General features: G+C 44.4%; 1 protein-coding gene across 1 annotated transcript; it reads left to right on the top strand.

Annotated features, from left to right (window-relative positions):
* The first annotated feature begins 5,047 nt into the window (after window positions 1-5,047).
* Window positions 5,048-17,818, top strand: KLF11 (Kruppel like factor 11). The gene is made up of 4 exons (XM_030198873.1): window positions 5,048-5,218; window positions 7,559-7,819; window positions 9,416-10,397; window positions 15,754-17,818. The coding sequence occupies exons 1-4, from the start codon at window positions 5,201-5,203 to the stop codon at window positions 16,062-16,064; spliced, it is 1,572 nt and encodes a 523-aa protein (XP_030054733.1). The 5' UTR covers window positions 5,048-5,200; the 3' UTR covers window positions 16,065-17,818.
* Window positions 17,819-18,100: the final 282 nt, after the last annotated feature.

The following is an 18,100-nucleotide window of genomic DNA, read 5'->3' as shown; positions in this document are numbered from 1 at the left end:
AAACGGGGGCGCCAATCTATAAGGGCGCCCATCTCTAAGGACGGCCCTGTAAAGGGGCGTCCCCGACTGTATTATCGAAACAAAATGGGCGTCCATCTTTCGTTTCGATAATATGGTCGGGGACGCCCAAATCTCAACATTTGGGTCGACCTTAGAGATGGCCGACATTGGTTTTCACTGATCATGGAAACTAAGGACGCCCATCTCAAAAACGGTCAAATCCAAGCCATTTGGTCATGGGAGGAGCCAGCATTCGTAGTGCACTGGTCCCCCTGACATGCCAGGACACCAATCAGGAACCCTAGGGGGCACTGCAGTGGACTTCAGAAATTGCTCCCAGGTGCATAGCTCCCTTACCTTGGGTGCTGAGCCTCCTAACCCCCTCCCCCCAGGTCTGCCTGCCTGAAGTACACTGCACCCACTACAACTGCTCCAGGGACCTGTAGAGTGCTGCGATGGACCTGAGTATGGCATTTGAGGCTGGCAAAAAAGTATTTGTAACCTCTTTTTTCATGGTGGGAGGGGGTTAGTGACCACTAGGGGAGTAAGGGGAGGTCATCCCCGATTCCTTCCGGTGGTCATCTGCTCAGTTCAGGCATCTTTTCATGGCTTGGTCATGAAAATAAATGGACCAAGTTGGCCAAGTGCTCGTCAGGGCCGCCCTTTCTTCCATTATCGGCCGAGGACGCCCATCTCCTAATCACGCCCCAGTCCCATCTTCGCTACCCTGCCGACATGCCCCCATGAACTTTGGTTGTCCCCACGATGGAAAGCCGTCGAGGGTGTCAAAAAATCAGCTTTCGATTATGCCAATTTGGGCGGCCTTGCGAGAAGGGCGCCCATCTCCCAATTTGAGTCGAAAGATGGACGCCCTTCTCTTTCGAAAATGAGCTGGATAGTAACATAGTAGATGACAGCAGATAAAGGTCTTTACCTGTTCAGCCCATCCAGTCTGCCCAGGTTAAACTCATAGTATAAGATATGATGTGATACTACATATGTATACTTGATCTATCTAAAAGTGTGACAGGTGGAGTGAGATATGGGCCTGGGTCCCCTTCTCCATAGTGTTCTGCACCAACCACTACACTAGTACAGGGACCTGCTTGCTGCTCTATTAGAACTGGTTATAACATCTGAAGCTGTCATAGAGGCAGGTAAGTACTATTTTTAATCACATCGTTGGGGGGTGGGGGGGGTGGGAGGGGGGATCAGTGACCACAGGGGGAGTAAGTGGAGGTCATCTCTGATTCCCTCCAATGGTCATCTGGTCATTTAGGGCACCTTTTTGTGGAGGAGTAGCCTAGTGGTTAGTGCAGCGGACTCTGATCCTGGGGAACTGGGTTCCATTCCCACTGCAACTCCTTGTGACTCTGGGCAAGTCACTTAACCCTCCATTGTCCCAGGTACAAATAAGTACCTGTATATACACTATGTAAACCACTTTGAATGTAGTTACAAAAACCACAGAAAGGCGGTATATCAAGCCCCCGTTCCCTTTCCCTTATTCATTCTAAAAACAGGTCTATATCAAAACATTGAAGTTTTAACCCTAGATGTTTCCATTTTGTTCCATTATGGCTATAAAATGTCCAAGTGTTAGGAATGCCCTAACCCAGCTCTTGGGGTGGTATGTGCCATGGGAGGGCGGCTGTAGAAAGGTGGATGGGATGGTGTGTGACATGGGGGGGGGGGGGGTAGGTTGAACAAATGTGGATGGTGTGTGTGTGTTTCATGGGTGGGGGGGGGGCTGATGCAAAGTGGATGGGGTGGTGTGAGCCATGGAGGGGGAGGGCTGGAGCAAGGTGGATAGTGTGGTGTGTGCTATGGGAGGAGGCTGAAGAAAAGTGGATGGTGTGTGTGTGTGTCATGGGTGGGTGGGTTGTGAGGCTGTAGAAAGGTGGATAGTGTGTGTCATGAGGTGGTGGGCTAGAAAACGGTGGTTGGAGGATGTGTGCATCATGGGAGGAGGAGGGTTGGCAAAAGGTTGATGGAGTGTATACCATGGGGATCGGGGCAGAGAAAAATAAGGCGGGGGCTTGCCTGGGAGATGGGGAAAGCATAGGGACTGCAGTGAAGGTTGAGGGATGGGGAGAGCAGGGGTTCTCAACCCAGTCCTTGGGACACACCGAGCCAGTAAGGTTTTCAGGATATCTACAATGAATATGCATGAGAGATTTGCATACAATAAAGCCACTGCATGCAAATCTCTCACATATATTCATTGTGGATATCCTGAAAACCTGACTGACTTGGTGTGTTCCAAGGACTGGATTGAGAACCCCTGTACTAGAGAACAGACAGCAGGTAAACAGAAAAAGGGTAGAGGATGGGGTGAAAAATCGGGTGTATTCACCCTGAAGAAGGGGTAGAGAAAGCTGAGGACTGAACTTACCAGGGCAAGGGATACAATCTAGAGAGAAATGGAGAAGGTGGACCCTGAGGAAGGAAACAGCTTTGATGGTGGTGCTGAGGGTATTTCATGCCTGGGGGGAGACTCCAGCTCTTAAAATGGGAGAATTCTGCACAGGAAAATTGCAGAATTTTCAAATATTGTGCACAGAATTTTGATTTTTTTGTGTGTGTGTGTGTGTGTGTGTGTGCACAATTCCCCCAGGAGTAATTACTGCAGGATTTGTACTGTTATTTTATAAAGACAAGTAGGTGCCTACACGTCTTTACAAACTAGGCTAAAAAATGCCTTCTTAGTCTAGGTGACTTATAAAAATATCCCCATAGTGGGCAGGATACTTTACCTTCCATCAGGTACTCATTTAAATTTTAAACTCTCTGTATCTGAATTCTAAAAATGCTGTAATCCACTTTGAGCATTATTTGGATGGGTAGACTATTAAAAAGAAAGAGCAGCCCAGGTACACAGCCCCAGCACTTAATTTTATAAGGATATTCAATAGCACAGTTCAAGTACTGCTGCTGAATACATGCTCATGCAATTACTATCTGGTTAGCAGCTGAATATATTCTTACCCCACCTTTTTATTTTTTTAAAGCTAGCTGCTGGCACTGCCTCCAGAACAACTGTTCAGTTTTACTTTGGGATGTGGCACATAGTGTCCAAACGCCCATGTTATTCTCACAAGATTATGCAAACCATGAAAGAATTTGAATACTGCATGACTTAAACTCACCTAGAACCACATGATGCTGAAAGAAAACAGAGTAGCTATCCCGAAGGTAGCAACAGAAGCAAGACTCTGTGGAAGGTAAGGGAGAATTAATAAACTGGGTGCCGACCTGGTTTGGTGGGAGCTGAGACTGGTTAAGATTGGAAAAGGGTGTATATTGGGGCAGACAAGATGGGCTCAGAGATATAGCGAGTGGGGGAATCAGACTTCTTTCTAATTACATGTATATATTTATTAGAAAATTGGAGTGCGGGAGTAGCCTAGTGGTTAGTGCAGCAAACTTTGATCCTTGGGAACTGGGCTTCAATTCCCACTGCAGCTCCTTGTGATTCTGGGCAAGTCACTTAACCTTCCATTGCCCCAGGTACAAATAAGTACCTGTATATACTATGTAAACAGCTTTGAATGTAGTTGCAAAAATCATAGAAAGGTGGTATATCAAGTCTCATTCCCTACACCACGAGCAGGTCAAAGCGGCGTACAAAGAAAATAAAAGAACTCCAATCAAAATATAGGAAAGATCAAACAATCACACCTCAAAGAAAACAGAGAAAGTCCAGTAAAGCGAAGGCTTGTCAATTGCACATGTTGATCTAAGTGTCCTTCAACATCCAGACTGGATGCATCATTGCAGGCAGTGGCATAGATATGTGGGGCCACAGGGGCCTGGGGCCTGGGCCCCCCCCCAAAAAAATTTCCTGCAGGCCCCTGGTTTTGCTGGTGGGGGTCCCCAACCCCCACCAGCTGAAGCGTTGTCCAGCATCAGTCTCTCGGCGCTGGACACTTCAAGTGGCGGGGGCTGGCGACCCCTGCCAGCCAAGGTATTTGCTGCAGCAGTGGGTGGGAAGCGGCAGGGCGGCGGTGGCAGACCAAAATGTGCCCCCACCTTAGGCTCTGGCCCCATCCCACCGTGAGGTCTGGCTACGCCCCTCAGGGAGACTCCCTTTGTTTAATTGCCCAGGGCATTAGGTATCAGGCATAAGGGCCAGCTCTGTGGATGCCTGAGCGCAAGCTCCTTCACTATATCCAACGAGGAGCAATTTCTTTTCAGTTTAGCACCTCCAATCATTTTGAAGGATTGGCTCCTAAGGCAATGGTTCTGGCTCACACTGAAGTCTTCTTGCTATGTTGCCTGCTGCTTGAGAAATAGTGAAGATTACGTATCTAAGCTGTACCTAAGGCAATGGAGAGTGACTTACACAAAGGATGTCACTGGTAGAAAACTCCAGTTCCCGACCTGGTTCTCTAAACACTACGCTACTCCTCTGCTCGGCAGCCCATAATGAAACTTGCACAGAGTCCAAATCGCTCCACCGCCTCCAGCAGAAGACTAGAATACTAGTCACAGTTTAAGCATATCGGCTTTCAAGCTGTCATACAAACTCGAGTTCCATTAGCCGTTTTAGTAAGTGTTCTACCTGCATAACGTTCAGAAAGACTAAACACTACGATATAATAATAATAATAATAAAACCACTGCTCCTTTCGAGTCAATGTTTAGCTAGAGCTAGAACCACTCCTAAAGGAACACCGAGGTATTTCTACAAGGCAAGCAGTACTGTGACTGACAAGTGGGCCAAGTACGCGCACTTCGCTTCCCTCCTCTTCAGCAGTCGTACGACCTTTCCCCTACTTTCCAGCTCGCGGTTCATCTAGTTCACTCAAGGGCAGGCTCTGCCGACTCAGCCGTCAAGTCAGGAATAGGCACACGCACGCGCCCCTTTTCCTCCGGACACGCCGTCGGCACGCCGTGATCACGCGCTCAAGCGTATTCTTATTGGCTGGATGCAGGGGAGGCGTGCAGGCATTGGCTGTGGCAAACGAAGGGAGTGTTTTGTTTTTCCCCGCGCCTCCCTCCCTCAAAGCTTGTCTGTGTTTTTGGCCCTCCTCCCAGAGCTGTGTGGCCGCCCAGCTCCCAGCCCTGATGCTGCTGCTGCTGCTGAGGCTGTTGTTGCTTTTGCTCAGGTTGGAGGCGATTGGCACGGATACTCATTGTTAGTTGTGGATTGTGTTTCTTCCCTCCTCGGACACTCACTGACTGTACCGACTCGGTGATGGCCGAATCCCCCGCAGTAAGTACCGAGCCGCGCCGCTGTTTCTCAGGTGATGAGGTGCAGGTTTCTTGTGAGTGGCCGGGAGGTGCCAGGTACTAGAGGAGCTCTAAAGGAGATGGATCCTGGGGAGGATGAAAGTTGTATTGGCATCTAACCGTGCGCCCTTCCCCGTTATAATTAGTCATAGCACGCTCATTGTTAATGAAAGATCAGTTTCAGGGAGATAACTTGCCAGGTTTGTGTATGGCAGTGTTTGTTGCAAGCTTATGGAAAGTTGAAGAGAGGTTGCATGAAGCAAGTGTGTTAGTGTTTTGCGGGTGTATTTATTTGATTGATAGTTTGGTAGAATGGGTGAGTTTCTGTGTGAGCTGAGTAGTGCCGCTAAGACGTTGCTTTTTTTTTTTTAATCTGTCAGTGTGTAAGGCAAGAAGGCGCCGCTGTCACGAATCACCTTGTGCACGTCTCCTGTCCTGATTGCTGCCCCCTCTCTCTCCCAGCGGCGAGCGCCGACTCGCTTGGGGGCTACACTCCTTGCACGGGTATTTTAGCATATGACGTCACCCGGCTGTGTTTGGTGTTCTCGGAAGCCCCGCCCTCAAGATGGGCGTTGGGCGGCTGTCTCACCTCGTGGGGAGGGGGGAACCGCAGCGCACGTGCTGGACTGTGCCCGGGTTGTGGTAAAAAAATACTGCCAGCATCCTAGTACTGAGCGAGCGGGGATCGATTATGTCTCTCCCCATGGCTTAAGATACATTCTGCTATTCCTCTACTGAGTGATCAAGAAGCATTCGTGGGATAATCCTCAGGGCTGACTGAGCAGGACATATTCTTGAGTTGTAATGGTCAGTTGCTTGGCAGCACAGGGTGTCATGGGCAGCAGCAGCAGGCTAGGGCTACATTTGCAGTTTGTGCCCTCATTTAACCTGCATCCAGCATGCTGTGGGATTTATGTATCCATTTACTGCAGAGAAGGGCGACAAAGACGACTTCTCTATGAGGAATGGCTGAAGAGGCTGGGGGCACCCCTCAGCTTGGAGAAAAAGTGGCTGAGGGGAGATATGATAGAAGTCTATAAGATAATGAGTGGAGTGGAATGGAATGGAACGGGTTGATGTGGAGCATCTGTTTACGCTTTCCAAAAATACTAGGACAAGGGGGCATGCGATGACGCTGCAGTGTAGTAAATTTAAAACGAATCAGAGGAAGTTTTTCTTCACTCAACACGTGGTTAGCCTCTGGAATTCGTTGCCGGAGAAGGTGGGGCGGTTGGCTTAGCGGAGTGTTAAAAAAGGACGACTTCCTGGAGGAAAAGCACATACAATGTTATTGAATGAACGTAGGAATAATCCACTAATTCTGGGATGGGTGGGACGAAATGCTTGTTCTTTTGGCCGCTGTCGGAGACAGGGTGCTGGGCTCGATGGACCCTTGGTCTGTCCCAGCATGGCGATGCTTATGTCTTGTGTCTTAAAACAAAATTGTAACCTACACTATTTATAATTCTAGCAGGTTACAGTAAAAACATACCTCCCCCCCCCAAAAAAAAACCCAACAACAACAAAACAAAAGGGCACATTGGTTATATATTTCAGTTGGTAAGCATTGTAATGTAGATTTTATATAGTGCAAGCTGAGCAATGAGTTTTTTTGTGCTTTATGTCTCACTTGGTAGTGAGAAAAACTATTCATAATCCCAGGCCTTATTATCTTTATTCCTATTATCACTGGCATTGTACATAGACCTTTCCAGAGCACTGAGGCATATTGTCAAATCATTTCTGTACTTAAATTCAACTTTGAAAGATGCAAGATTTGATTTTGGGAAATACATTTTTTCTCGTCCATTCTGAAAAACTGGTACTTGCCTTATATGTCTGGCTAATTTAAAGAAAGCTTTGTATACCACCGTTCCTCCACTCCTCTTGCACTTTCACAGCACCTGCTTACATGAGAGCACAGTCAGTTCTATAGTTTGCCAAATCTTGATATTTAGAAGGGGTTTTTTTCCAACCTTTGAAGCAATACTTGATTATGAAAGTTGAGAGTTCTCCATATTATTTAAGAATACAGCACAGAGAGTTCATCTAATACCATCTCTTATTTGGAGTGGGGAGGATGCTGACCTGAACTCTGCAGTTTGGGGGTTTTTTTTAAAGGAAAAGTATAAGTATTTCAATAATGTAGGAAGAGATTAATTAGGTAGCTAATAGGATAAATCTAGTCTGCTGTGTGTTGAGTATTGAATGTAATGGAAAGTGTTACATTCAATACTTTGTTAGTATTTGTCTCTTACAAACATGATTGTTCTAGTTGTTTTCATTTTATGACTGAAATCTAACAAAAGCACATTACCTTTAGGTTCCCCTCATGGACATTTGCGAATCTATTTTGGAAAGAAAGCGTCATGACAGTGAAAGGTCCACATGTAGCACCTTAGAACAAAATGACATTGAGGCAGTTGAGGCTCTTGTGTATATGAGTTCCTGGGGTCAGAGGTCACAGAAGGGTGACCTACTAAAGCAAAGACCTCTTACTCCAATGTCTGATTCATCTGACTTCAGTATGCACATGGAAGGTTCATCAGAGCTACCAAAAGACTACCATTCTCTTTCTACCCTGGTAAGAGCAATATCCTTTGTCTTTGTAGAATTTAATTTGTGTTACAACTTTAAGCATAAAGCCAAACTTGTTACAGCAGTTTCTTCAACAATGGATAACAGTTGTAATTTTTTTTTTTAAATGGCAGGGTCCCAACTATTTCCTCCTGTTCTTGGGAGTCAAGTTCAGTGGAAATTAGTTGGGATCTGGTGCCATGAGCTTTCATTTACAGTTGTCCAGCAATTTTTACCCCAAGTTTGTATTCCTTCCCATCTCATCTAGTATAGCCTTCAGGTGAGTGCCTATTCATGTGCTATAAATCTAGCGACTCAGTGTTGCCATTTCCTGATGACTGGAATTTTCTCCCCAAGAGGCTGTGAATGCTGCCTCCGCATCAACCCCAACTTGGGGAAGAGGAAGATTTGACCTAATATTTGGTTACTGAAATCATGCTTTCACATGGGGGCATTTCATCTGCATCATTGATCTTTCTAGTACTAATTGATGCAGTGCATATTTACAGTAAGACCATTAAAACTAAATGCTGAAAATCTTTCCACTTATTTCGCTCTGGACATAATCCTTTATGAAACCAGATATGCTCCCAGTCACATTAGTGCTGGACTTTTTCAATTGTTACATACTTTTTACTCATGTTTTTTGTATGCTAATTGGGATGCACGCTGAGACCTGGCTTCTAGAGGCCGATCGAATTTCGGTTTCAGATTTGGCACCGAAACCAGCCCGAAATCCAGATCTGGATTACAGCCGAAAATTCCTGTTTATTTTCAGCAGAAATTGAAACCATAGCTCTTCCTCCAGAGCCAGCCCCATCCAACCGAAAACCCTTTCCTTCCCCGGGCCGTCCACCAACACTCCGCCCTCCCCACCCCCAGGCCTAGCTTTTAAAAGCCCTGGTAGTCTACTGGCCTCTTTTGTACAGGAGCATCAGAAATTGCTCCTGTCCCCACTGGCTGCGTTATGAAAATGGCAGCTGCGATTTCTCATAGGAGCCTCGCGAGATTGCTGTGGGAGGTTGTGGCCACCATTTTGGAATTGAGAATGGCATGGCATGGCATGGCATGGCATGAGCAAGAAGTCGCTCCTGCTCATACCATTCCCAATTCTAACATGGCGGCCACAACCTCTTGCAGCAGTCTCAGCCATCATTTTCATAACATAGCCATTTTCTATTGGGGGATAGGCTTGCGGGGTGTGGGGCAACAGTTTTGGTTCCGGTTCTGCCCAAAACCAAGTGGGAGATTTTGACTGAGAATTCGGTTTTGGTCAGAACCAAAACCACTGGTTTCAGTTAGCTTCTGAATGATTTACAATAGTGCTATATCACGCCAGTCTACTATTGTGTGGGAGGACCAGGATCTCTGATATAGCAATTCTGAGGACAGCCACTGAACTGACTCTGCAACTATATTTCTTTAATGAGCACATTCTATAAATTGGTTTTCATATGTATATACTGTACTTTGTTTAGCATGTAATGGCTATGCTGAAATTTTCACAACTGTGCAAGTCCATAGTTAATGCGGTTTTATAGACCACATAAGGTGAATGTGAAATTTCTGCAGTGTTTGATTTGTAATATTTTTTTCCTTGCAGTGTATGACCCCACCACACAGTCCCAGTTTTGTTGAACCATCCACCACTACTCTTCCATCCTCACATGTCACTTATTCTAAACCAGCAACAGTCGTGGCAAACACATCTGTTTGTATGGTCACATCCTCTAATACAACCAGAACATTTCTCACAGGTGGGGAGAGACGATCATGCCAGAAGCTGGGGACACCTACACAATTGGTTCCTCCGCCATGCAGAGCGATGGCAACCAGTGTGATACGTCATACAGCTGACAGTTCTGCTTGCTGCTACATTCCTTCCTCACTGGTGAAAACAAAGGTATCTTCAGGTCACAGTACCCGCACAGAACAGTGTGAAGCAGTGCATATTAAACATTCCAGGCTTTCCTCGGACTCACTAGGTGATGAGAACTCTAATAGTTGTGCATCACCACTCTGCCAGACTCGTTGGCAAAAGGCCAGTTTAAGTGCTATCACTGATAATCAGCAATCAGTCAAACCTTTTCCAGTGCAGTCATGCTTACCAAAGAATTGTGAACGTGATCCTCGAAGCAAATCCCCCCACTTGGCTGCTGTTCCTGTTTCAAGCCCTCCAGTTCTTTGCCAAATGATCCCAGTTAATGGCCAAGGAGGTGTAATTTCTGCCCTGCTAAAATCCCCTGCTCAGAATGTTACAACCACTGTCAAACCAATTTTACCTCACACAGCTCCAATTTCTCACCCTGTTCTCATGGGAACTTCTGTGCCTCAGGGGACTGTGATGTTGGTTCTTCCTCAGGCTTCTGTCCCACAGCCACCACAGTGCCAACAAACAGTAATGACTGTGGGGAATACCAAGCTGTTGCCTCTTGCTCCTGCACCACTTTTTATTGCCTCTGGTCAAAATTGTGTACCACAAACAGAGTTTTCCAGGAGAAGAAATTATGTGTGTAACTTCACAGGATGCAGGAAGACATACTTCAAAAGCTCCCACCTCAAAGCCCATCTTAGGACTCACACTGGTGAGTGTAATGTGTACGTGCCCTGTAACCTTGAACCTTTGTCATTGGAAGTATTGGAACACGTAGCTTCATGAGACTGATAATCCAGTGAATTCATCTGTCTAAAATGGCAAAGTGTTTTGCTTGGCTGGTTGGATGCCTAAGTTGCTTGCTGAAAGGTTTGTGATGTTATAAAGTCCCACCAACTAATTAGCATGAGCACTGAGTGGCCGTTTATACTGATTGGTTAGTGAGATACAAGTGGAATGGGTAGGCTTACTAACTTTAACAATGCAGACTCTTTTTCTGTCCTGACAAACGAGCACATTCCCACTCAAGAATATGTGTGTATCTGTACACATTCAAGCACACAACCATCTCATATTCTATGTGCAAGGTTGCAGTACATTCATAGTATCACTCAGCATGACACTTGCACACATCTCTTGCTCTTTAATGAAAAATTCAAAACCTTAACTTGCACAGCTTTCAGTGGACTTTGAAACCCTATTACATGTTCTTTTCACAAAATAATCAACATGCTACTCCAGCAGCTATACAGACAGTTCTTTTTTTCCCCTTTTACCTCATTTCCCCTCTGTTCTCTATCCCTTGTTAGCTCCATCTCTTCCTCCTTTGCCCAGCATGATAAGGTATTTAATAGAATAAAGCAGTGTTGGCTCTGAAAGCCAATTTTCCTAGAAATCCTCTGAAGAAATAAACTATCTCCTATGTAAAGAATAGGCAACTTTGCTGGTCTTGAGGATGATTTATGTACATAAAGACTGATTCAATAAAGTTTTTAGTTAAGGCAGTTTATCATGCATAAAAAATAGCATTTTGTGCACTGTGCTCAATGAATCTGTTAAATGGGTCCACAATGATTTTAGTGGATAAGAGCAAAAATTAGTACACATTTTGCATTTAGGGGGTGTTTTACTAAAGCTTAGCTTGAGTTACCTGTAGCAGGGCCCATTTTATTTCTATGGGCCCTGCTGCAGATAAGTCAAGCTAAGCTTTAGTAAAAGATCCCCTTAAAGAAGGAAGATGTACTATGACAGAAGAGCTTTGCAGGCTCTCCTGTTGGTGGAGAAAAGAAGGAGCTCTGGGATAAGTAAACATTCTAGCACTCGATATGTGTATGTCTCAGAAGGTTTTTTGCGGTATTAGGTTGGGTATGAGTGTTATAAGAAAACCTTAGTATGTAAAGTTTTAAATGTCTGTGTTTTTGACTACAGAACATTACAGTTCTTAACTTTGAATGAAGACTTAACTACTGATATTTTATCTTGCTCCCTGAGGAAAGACACCACTAAAGTAGCACTGATATTTCATCTTCAAGAAAAGTTGTTAAATCTAAATTGCCAGAAGAATCCACAGACTTATTAGTAGTGTACCTCACCGGCATTTGTCAAAGTGAATTTGCATATTTTGATGTGGCCACACTCCCTTCTGATCCTAACAGCCAATCAGAAGCGAGGGCATGCCCAAGCCCCACCCACTTCTGCTCTAAGCTCTACCCACATCCCACCCCCTTTGATGTCACCGGATGTGACAGCCCCACCCCTTTTACATAACCTCACTCCTAACCCCACTTTATTTGCATAGCCATCCCAAACTCCACCCATTTTGGTGGCACAACAGGAGGTAACAGCCACGCCCTTTTCAAGTTGGCCACTAGCACTATGTCACTTCCTGTTTCTTCTGCTGGTGGTCATCTTGGATGGGGTTATGTGATGGGAAGTGACATGCTCAACACTGCCCCCTACAGCCGGGATCTGTTTATATCAAATACCTAAATATGACGTCAATACCAAGTGAAATAGTTCTCTAACTTTTGGATCTCTACAAAGAAGGGGAAAAGAAACCAAATTAAAGAAGTAATGTGGCGATGACCCAGTAAACATTTCAAAATTCAAACTAGCCAACTTAAATAGAACCCTTAAAATGAATTGGAAGCCAATATAGGGAGACAAGAGCTGCAGATTTTTTAACAACCATATTCTGCAGTAGCTGTAATTTGAGATGTAATTTCACAGTAAGAGAGGAATAAAGAGAATTGCAATAATCTAAATGACTCAAAATACAGGATTCTACTAGATTGGTAAAATGTGATTTATTAAAATATCATCTAATACGACGCAATGAATGAAGCTTGAAAAAAAAAACAACTTGTGATAAATGATTTACCTGTGCCTCCAAAGGAGGAGAGTAGTCTAATATAACACCACGAATCTTACAGGATAAATCAATTAAGAGATAATTAAGTAGACACTGGGAGGGAATCGGGAATAGAGGCACCCTTATGAGCTAGACAGAGTAACTTAGTTTTAGCAGCATTTAATTTAAAACCACGCATCAAGGTATAATGTTTAACCATAGAAACGCAATTAGCTACTTTCAGAATAGTGTCAGACCAGATCTCACTAACTGGGACAAGAAGCAACATATTTTCACATATGAGTAAAAATGTACTCCCAGTGAGAAGAAGCCATACTCCATATTAATCATATAAGCATTAAACAAGATTGGTGACAGTGGGGGGAGCCCTGTGGAACTCCACAGGGTGGTGTGCAGGGAGCCAAAAGTTCACCTTTCATTTTGACAGAGTAATGTCTGTTAGACAAAATGTTTTTGAAGCACATAAGGACCCTACCTGAAATGCCTATTGAATTCAACTTGAATAAAATAATTTCATGATCCACTGTGTGAAATGCAGCAGTTGTGTCAAACTGCAATAGAATTAATGCTTTCCCTTTTGCCATAAAACATTTGGTATCATTTGGTGAACTTTTTCCAGAACAGTTATTATAAGGAGTTCTCCTGGACCTACTGGAATAGGTTCTGGTGATGAACAACATGAGTCAAAGGCTGGGAGCCCGCTGTCTGGAACAGGTTGTACAAAAGGTGCTGGTCAGAGCAGGAAACACTGTGGCTCATCAACCACCTGGACTTGAGGGCCATTTGGCTGTCCTTAGTACAGTTTCTCCCTCTGATACAGGGGCAAACAGTGTGTATGATTGTCTAGCTATGCTGTGGAAAAAATAGGGAGGGACAAGGAGTGCAGCAGCATCCCTGAAGATTGACAAGCTATGCACCTGGGCACAAATGTATCTGCAGGTGATTTTCTGTGACTGGACTGGACTTGAACATAATCCCAAGCTCGAGGATGGGGAGAACGCAAGAGGCTGCGAACCTGAGAACAGAGCGTGAACCTCCTGCCTTCCAGTAGGAAGACACATCCATGAGTCATGTCAAACAGCACTCCCAAACACTCCAAAGACTGGGAGGGTACTAAGTGGCTCTTGGGAAGATTGATCACCCAACCCAGGGACTAAAGGAATGCCAAACCTCAATCGGTGGCCACCTGGCTGGCCTGTTCTGACTCCGCTCGAATCAACCAATTATGGATGAACTTTGAAACCCTTTTTCCGGAAGAATGCCGCAACGACTACCATCACTTTGGAAAACGTGCGAGGTGCCGTGGGGAGCCCAAAAAGGCATCACGCAAAACTGAAAATGACGGCCTAATACCACAAACTTCAGAAACCTCTGAGGCCAAATTGGGATGTGCAAATAAGCCTCTTTCACATCCAAAACCGTGAGAAACTCCCCTGGTTGCACAGACGCTGTCACCAATCGCACGGTCTCTTTGTGGAAATGTTGCACCCATTGACACTCGTTCACCTTCCTGAGGTCGAGAATAGGTCTGAAGGAACCTCCTTTTCGAGGAACCACAAAGTAAATTGAATAGCACCCAGTGTGCACCTCGGCAGGTGGTACCGATACTACCACCCCGATATCTAGTAATGTCTGCAATGTGACCTCCACGGCTGCTTTTTTGGCCACTGTAGCACATCAAGATTCCAAAAAAGTGTCTTCGACGGGCAATGCAAATTCGAATCTGTATCCATCTCTGACGAGATCTAAGACCCACTGGTCTGAAGTAGTTTTGGCCCACTCTTCATAAAAGAAGGTCAGGCGACCCCCTATGGAAACAACCGAAGGGAGGACCTGTGTCCCATCATTGGGCAGGACATCCTGGAGTATGGAGGTCTGGCTGTTTTCTCAAAATCCGCTTATTCTGAAAGGACGACCTCTGCTGGAATCTAGAACCCTGGAAGGTCGAACCACGAACGGGGCGATAGCGGCGTGCCTCATGAAAATGAGGCCTCGAAGAATTTGGCCTCGCACTAGCCCTGGATCTATCTTCTGGAAGACTCTGGGATTTTGAGTCTGAGCAAGTCTTTCACAATCTTCTCAAGATCCTCGCCAAAAAGTAGCTTTCCTTTAAAGGGAAGCTTCATAAGGCACTGCTTGGAAGCCATGTCTGCCGACCAGTGGCGCAACCACAACAGTCGGCGAGCTGAAACCGCCAGAGCCATCTGCTTAGCAGATGCCCTGACCAAATCATAGAGGGCATCCGCCAGATAGGCAAGGCCCGACTCCATAGGACCACCAGCAGCTGAAATAGAAGCCGAGTTGCGGTCATGTTCCAGACCGTACTGAAACCAGGAAAGACATGCTCTGGCCACATAAGAACTACAGATGGACGCTTGTAAGGCCAATGCCGCCACCTCAAAAAAATGCTTGAGAGGCCTCGAGTTGCCTATCCTGCATATCTTTAAGTGCGACTCCCCCTTCCACTGGAACAGTGGTCTTTTTTGTGACCCCCCCCCCCCCCATAGCCAAAGCATCCACCTTAGGCAGGGAAAAAGTGTCTAGCGGACACTGGATAGAGGCGAGCCATAGCCCTAGCCACTTTCAGGGGCAGATCACTGAGTGGTGATTGATTCTTGAATGGACTTGTTCATCGGGAAGGCCTTAGTTTATCGTAAAAGCAAAGATGTTAAATGCAAGTGGTATTCCCCAAGGATAGCAGAATATTTAGTCCTCATGAAATCTGTTTGCCTCCTTTAGGAGGTGGCTTCTTCTAATAATAGTTGCATATAGAACTAAGGTGGTCCTCTCATGGTGGGGTTGTCATGTGGGACCAACACACATGCGTAGGTCACTGCTAGAAAGTTGCACTAGTTTGGAGAGCTTGGTTTCACATTTTCTCAGGCCTGAGCTTGGCTGACGCCCCATATCTGAGGAGTAACATCCTGCTATTCTCAAAGAACACCTGTTGCTTACTCTGTTCTATGTGAATTTGAGTGATTTTTTTTGCATATTTTAAGAGTTATGTTTTTATTCACCTTTTTCCATTCTTGTGCAACAAGATTAAGTATGGATATTTTATATTATATGCAATGTGTTTATCTTGGGCAGACTGGATGGAGTGTGCAAGTTTTAGCTGCCATAATTTACTATGTTATGTTAAGTTAGTTGTATTACATTTGCAGAAATTAGCTGATGGTGTGCATTTTTCTTTCAGGAGAAAAACCTTTCAGCTGTAACTGGGAAGGCTGTGATAAGAAGTTTGCTCGCTCCGATGAACTCTCTCGCCATCGCAGAACTCATACAGGAGAGAAGAAATTTGCATGCCCTGTGTGTGATCGCCGGTTCATGCGCAGTGACCACTTGACAAAACATGCTCGCCGACACATGACCACCAAGAGAATACCCAGCTGGCAGACTGAAGTCAGCAAACTTAACAGAGTTACTCCATTGGACAAAGCAAGATGTAATGGTGACTCTGCCAATATGCTTCTACCTGTGCCATCCTCTGCCCCAGTGGCCAGTTAATGGAAGAATATTACTGAAAAGTTATGTTAGTTAATCAGATGTATGTGTCAGCAAAGGGGATTTTATTTCCTGTGTATATGTATGTATATTGTGTATGTATGTTTGGGTCTTATTTTGTATGATTCTACAAAGCCTATTTTGTTTTAATTTACTACTTGAAAATCACCAGCATCACAAACATAAACTAGTTTTTAAAATAGCTTTTACAACAAAAACGACAGGAAAGTATAAATACCACACACCCATTTTTAGTTAGATTTCTTTGAATTGAAAATTTGGAATTTTTAAAACTTTACACCAGTTTCTTCTGTTACAAGATGTGGGTAACAAAGCTTAGGTTTTTTGGTGGGTCCTTTATTAACTTTACTAAAAAGTTGTATCAATAGATTTATGTTTGATAGCAGCTGGTATTTTATTCAAAAAAGTCACAATTTCTTTGGGGGGGGGGGGGGGGGGGGAGAGAGGAGGGGACGTATTTTGTGTTATGCAAAATAAAGCTTTGTAGACTCATGACAGCTAATGCAATAAGGCCCCTAAGGGAGAAATAAGCTGCATTGAATTTGATCTAAAAGCTTTGCAAAGGGAAATTTTTAAGACAAAACAGCATGTTTATGCTTAAACCTTTTTCAAAAATTGGCTTTACTGGTGCAAAGTTACTATTTAATAACTGGTACTGCCCAATAATATTGGAGGTCAGTGCTTACTGTGACCTCATTAGAACGGTAACAGGCAAGCACATGACTCCAGCCTTATCGTACTTCCTAAGCTGCAGCTCCTTTAGTATCTGCTGTGATACTGCTGTATTCCCTACACCCTCATACTTCCCATGGAGCCCACACAGGCCTAATTGTAGTGTGGGCGTGATGGGAGAAGTGCACCAATGATGTATTTTTTTCTGTCTGGCTTAGTCATGACACCAAATATGAGGTCACAACCCACAGTCTGGGAAGCACAGTTCTAGGTTAAACAAGTTGTGCATAACAGTGTCATGGTCTCATGGGACCTGACTCACTTATCTGCTTCTTCTTTCCTTGGATCAGCATAAGTCCAGATAGGGATGGAGAAAACTAGGGCTGGCCAAGGATAGTTAGTGCCTGTTTAACTGTCATACATTAGTTCTGTTCAAAATAACTTACCACATAGTCCAAGAGCATTATTAGGAAGTTCCTGGCTACATCATAATCATTTCTTAAAAGGCTGCCAACAGCTACATTGAAGGAGGCATTTTAGCATGAAAGTACTGCTTTAAGTAAAAATCTTTAAAGTATGTTGCACTATTTTTTTTTTGTGAAGGTCACATTTTATTCTGTATTATGCATCTAGATTAGTATACTCTGGAAAGAAGTGTTATCAGAAATGTACTCTTATAAGCAGTAAGCCAAGTTAATATATTGGGCTGAATGAACTTTAGAATAGTGTCTAACTTTTGAGTATCCCTCAATTCTTTTTATTTGGTAGTAATCATACATGCATTGATTCTAGTGCCTTGATTACGATTTATATAGATGTCAACTATATTTCGGCATGAGTTAAATTCAGTATCATTTTTTAGCAAGACAGATTTATTAAACTGTCTGTCCCTTTGTGCTTCTATTCAAAAGGTACCAATCCTAGGGTTTTTTTTTTTCCCTATTGCAGAAACAGTCATATGTACTCTGGGAGCACACACAAATCTGTCCCTCCTCAAGACTCTTTCCATTAAGGTTGCTCATAAAATAGGACAGGGCAAGGAATGGGAACAGAGTCAGGCTCTTGAAAAACAGACCAGAGATGCTGAATAGGAATCAAAAGCTTTATTGGAGGATGACTCAACAGGGTACCATGTTTTGGCACACACGGTGCCTTCTTCAGGAGTCTCGTCTGTTTGTGAAACAACAGATCCTCAGTGTGTATATTCTGAACGGCAGTGGTCTTCAAAAAGACCTGTGTAGTGGCAAATGCTCATCACTTCTAGACGTCACAGTAAATCTTGTGAAAGAGCCTGACTCTGTTCCCACTCCTTGCCTTGTCTTATGACTTTCTGTGGGATTTTTGTG

The sequence above is a fragment of the Microcaecilia unicolor genome, chromosome 3 (genome assembly GCF_901765095.1).
Source record: "Microcaecilia unicolor chromosome 3, aMicUni1.1, whole genome shotgun sequence".
Lineage (NCBI taxonomy): Eukaryota > Metazoa > Chordata > Amphibia > Gymnophiona > Siphonopidae > Microcaecilia > Microcaecilia unicolor.
This window is presented reverse-complemented; position numbering and strand designations above follow the sequence as displayed.

What these genes read in the sequence shown, in the direction of transcription:
- KLF11 (XM_030198873.1), top strand. An exon ending in ACCATTCTCTTTCTACCCTG is followed by an intron (nt 7,820 to 9,415) that starts GTAAGAGCAATA and finishes TTTTCCTTGCAG; the next exon opens with TGTATGACCCCACCACACAG. An exon ending in CCATCTTAGGACTCACACTG is followed by an intron (nt 10,398 to 15,753) that starts GTGAGTGTAATG and finishes TTTTTCTTTCAG; the next exon opens with GAGAAAAACCTTTCAGCTGT.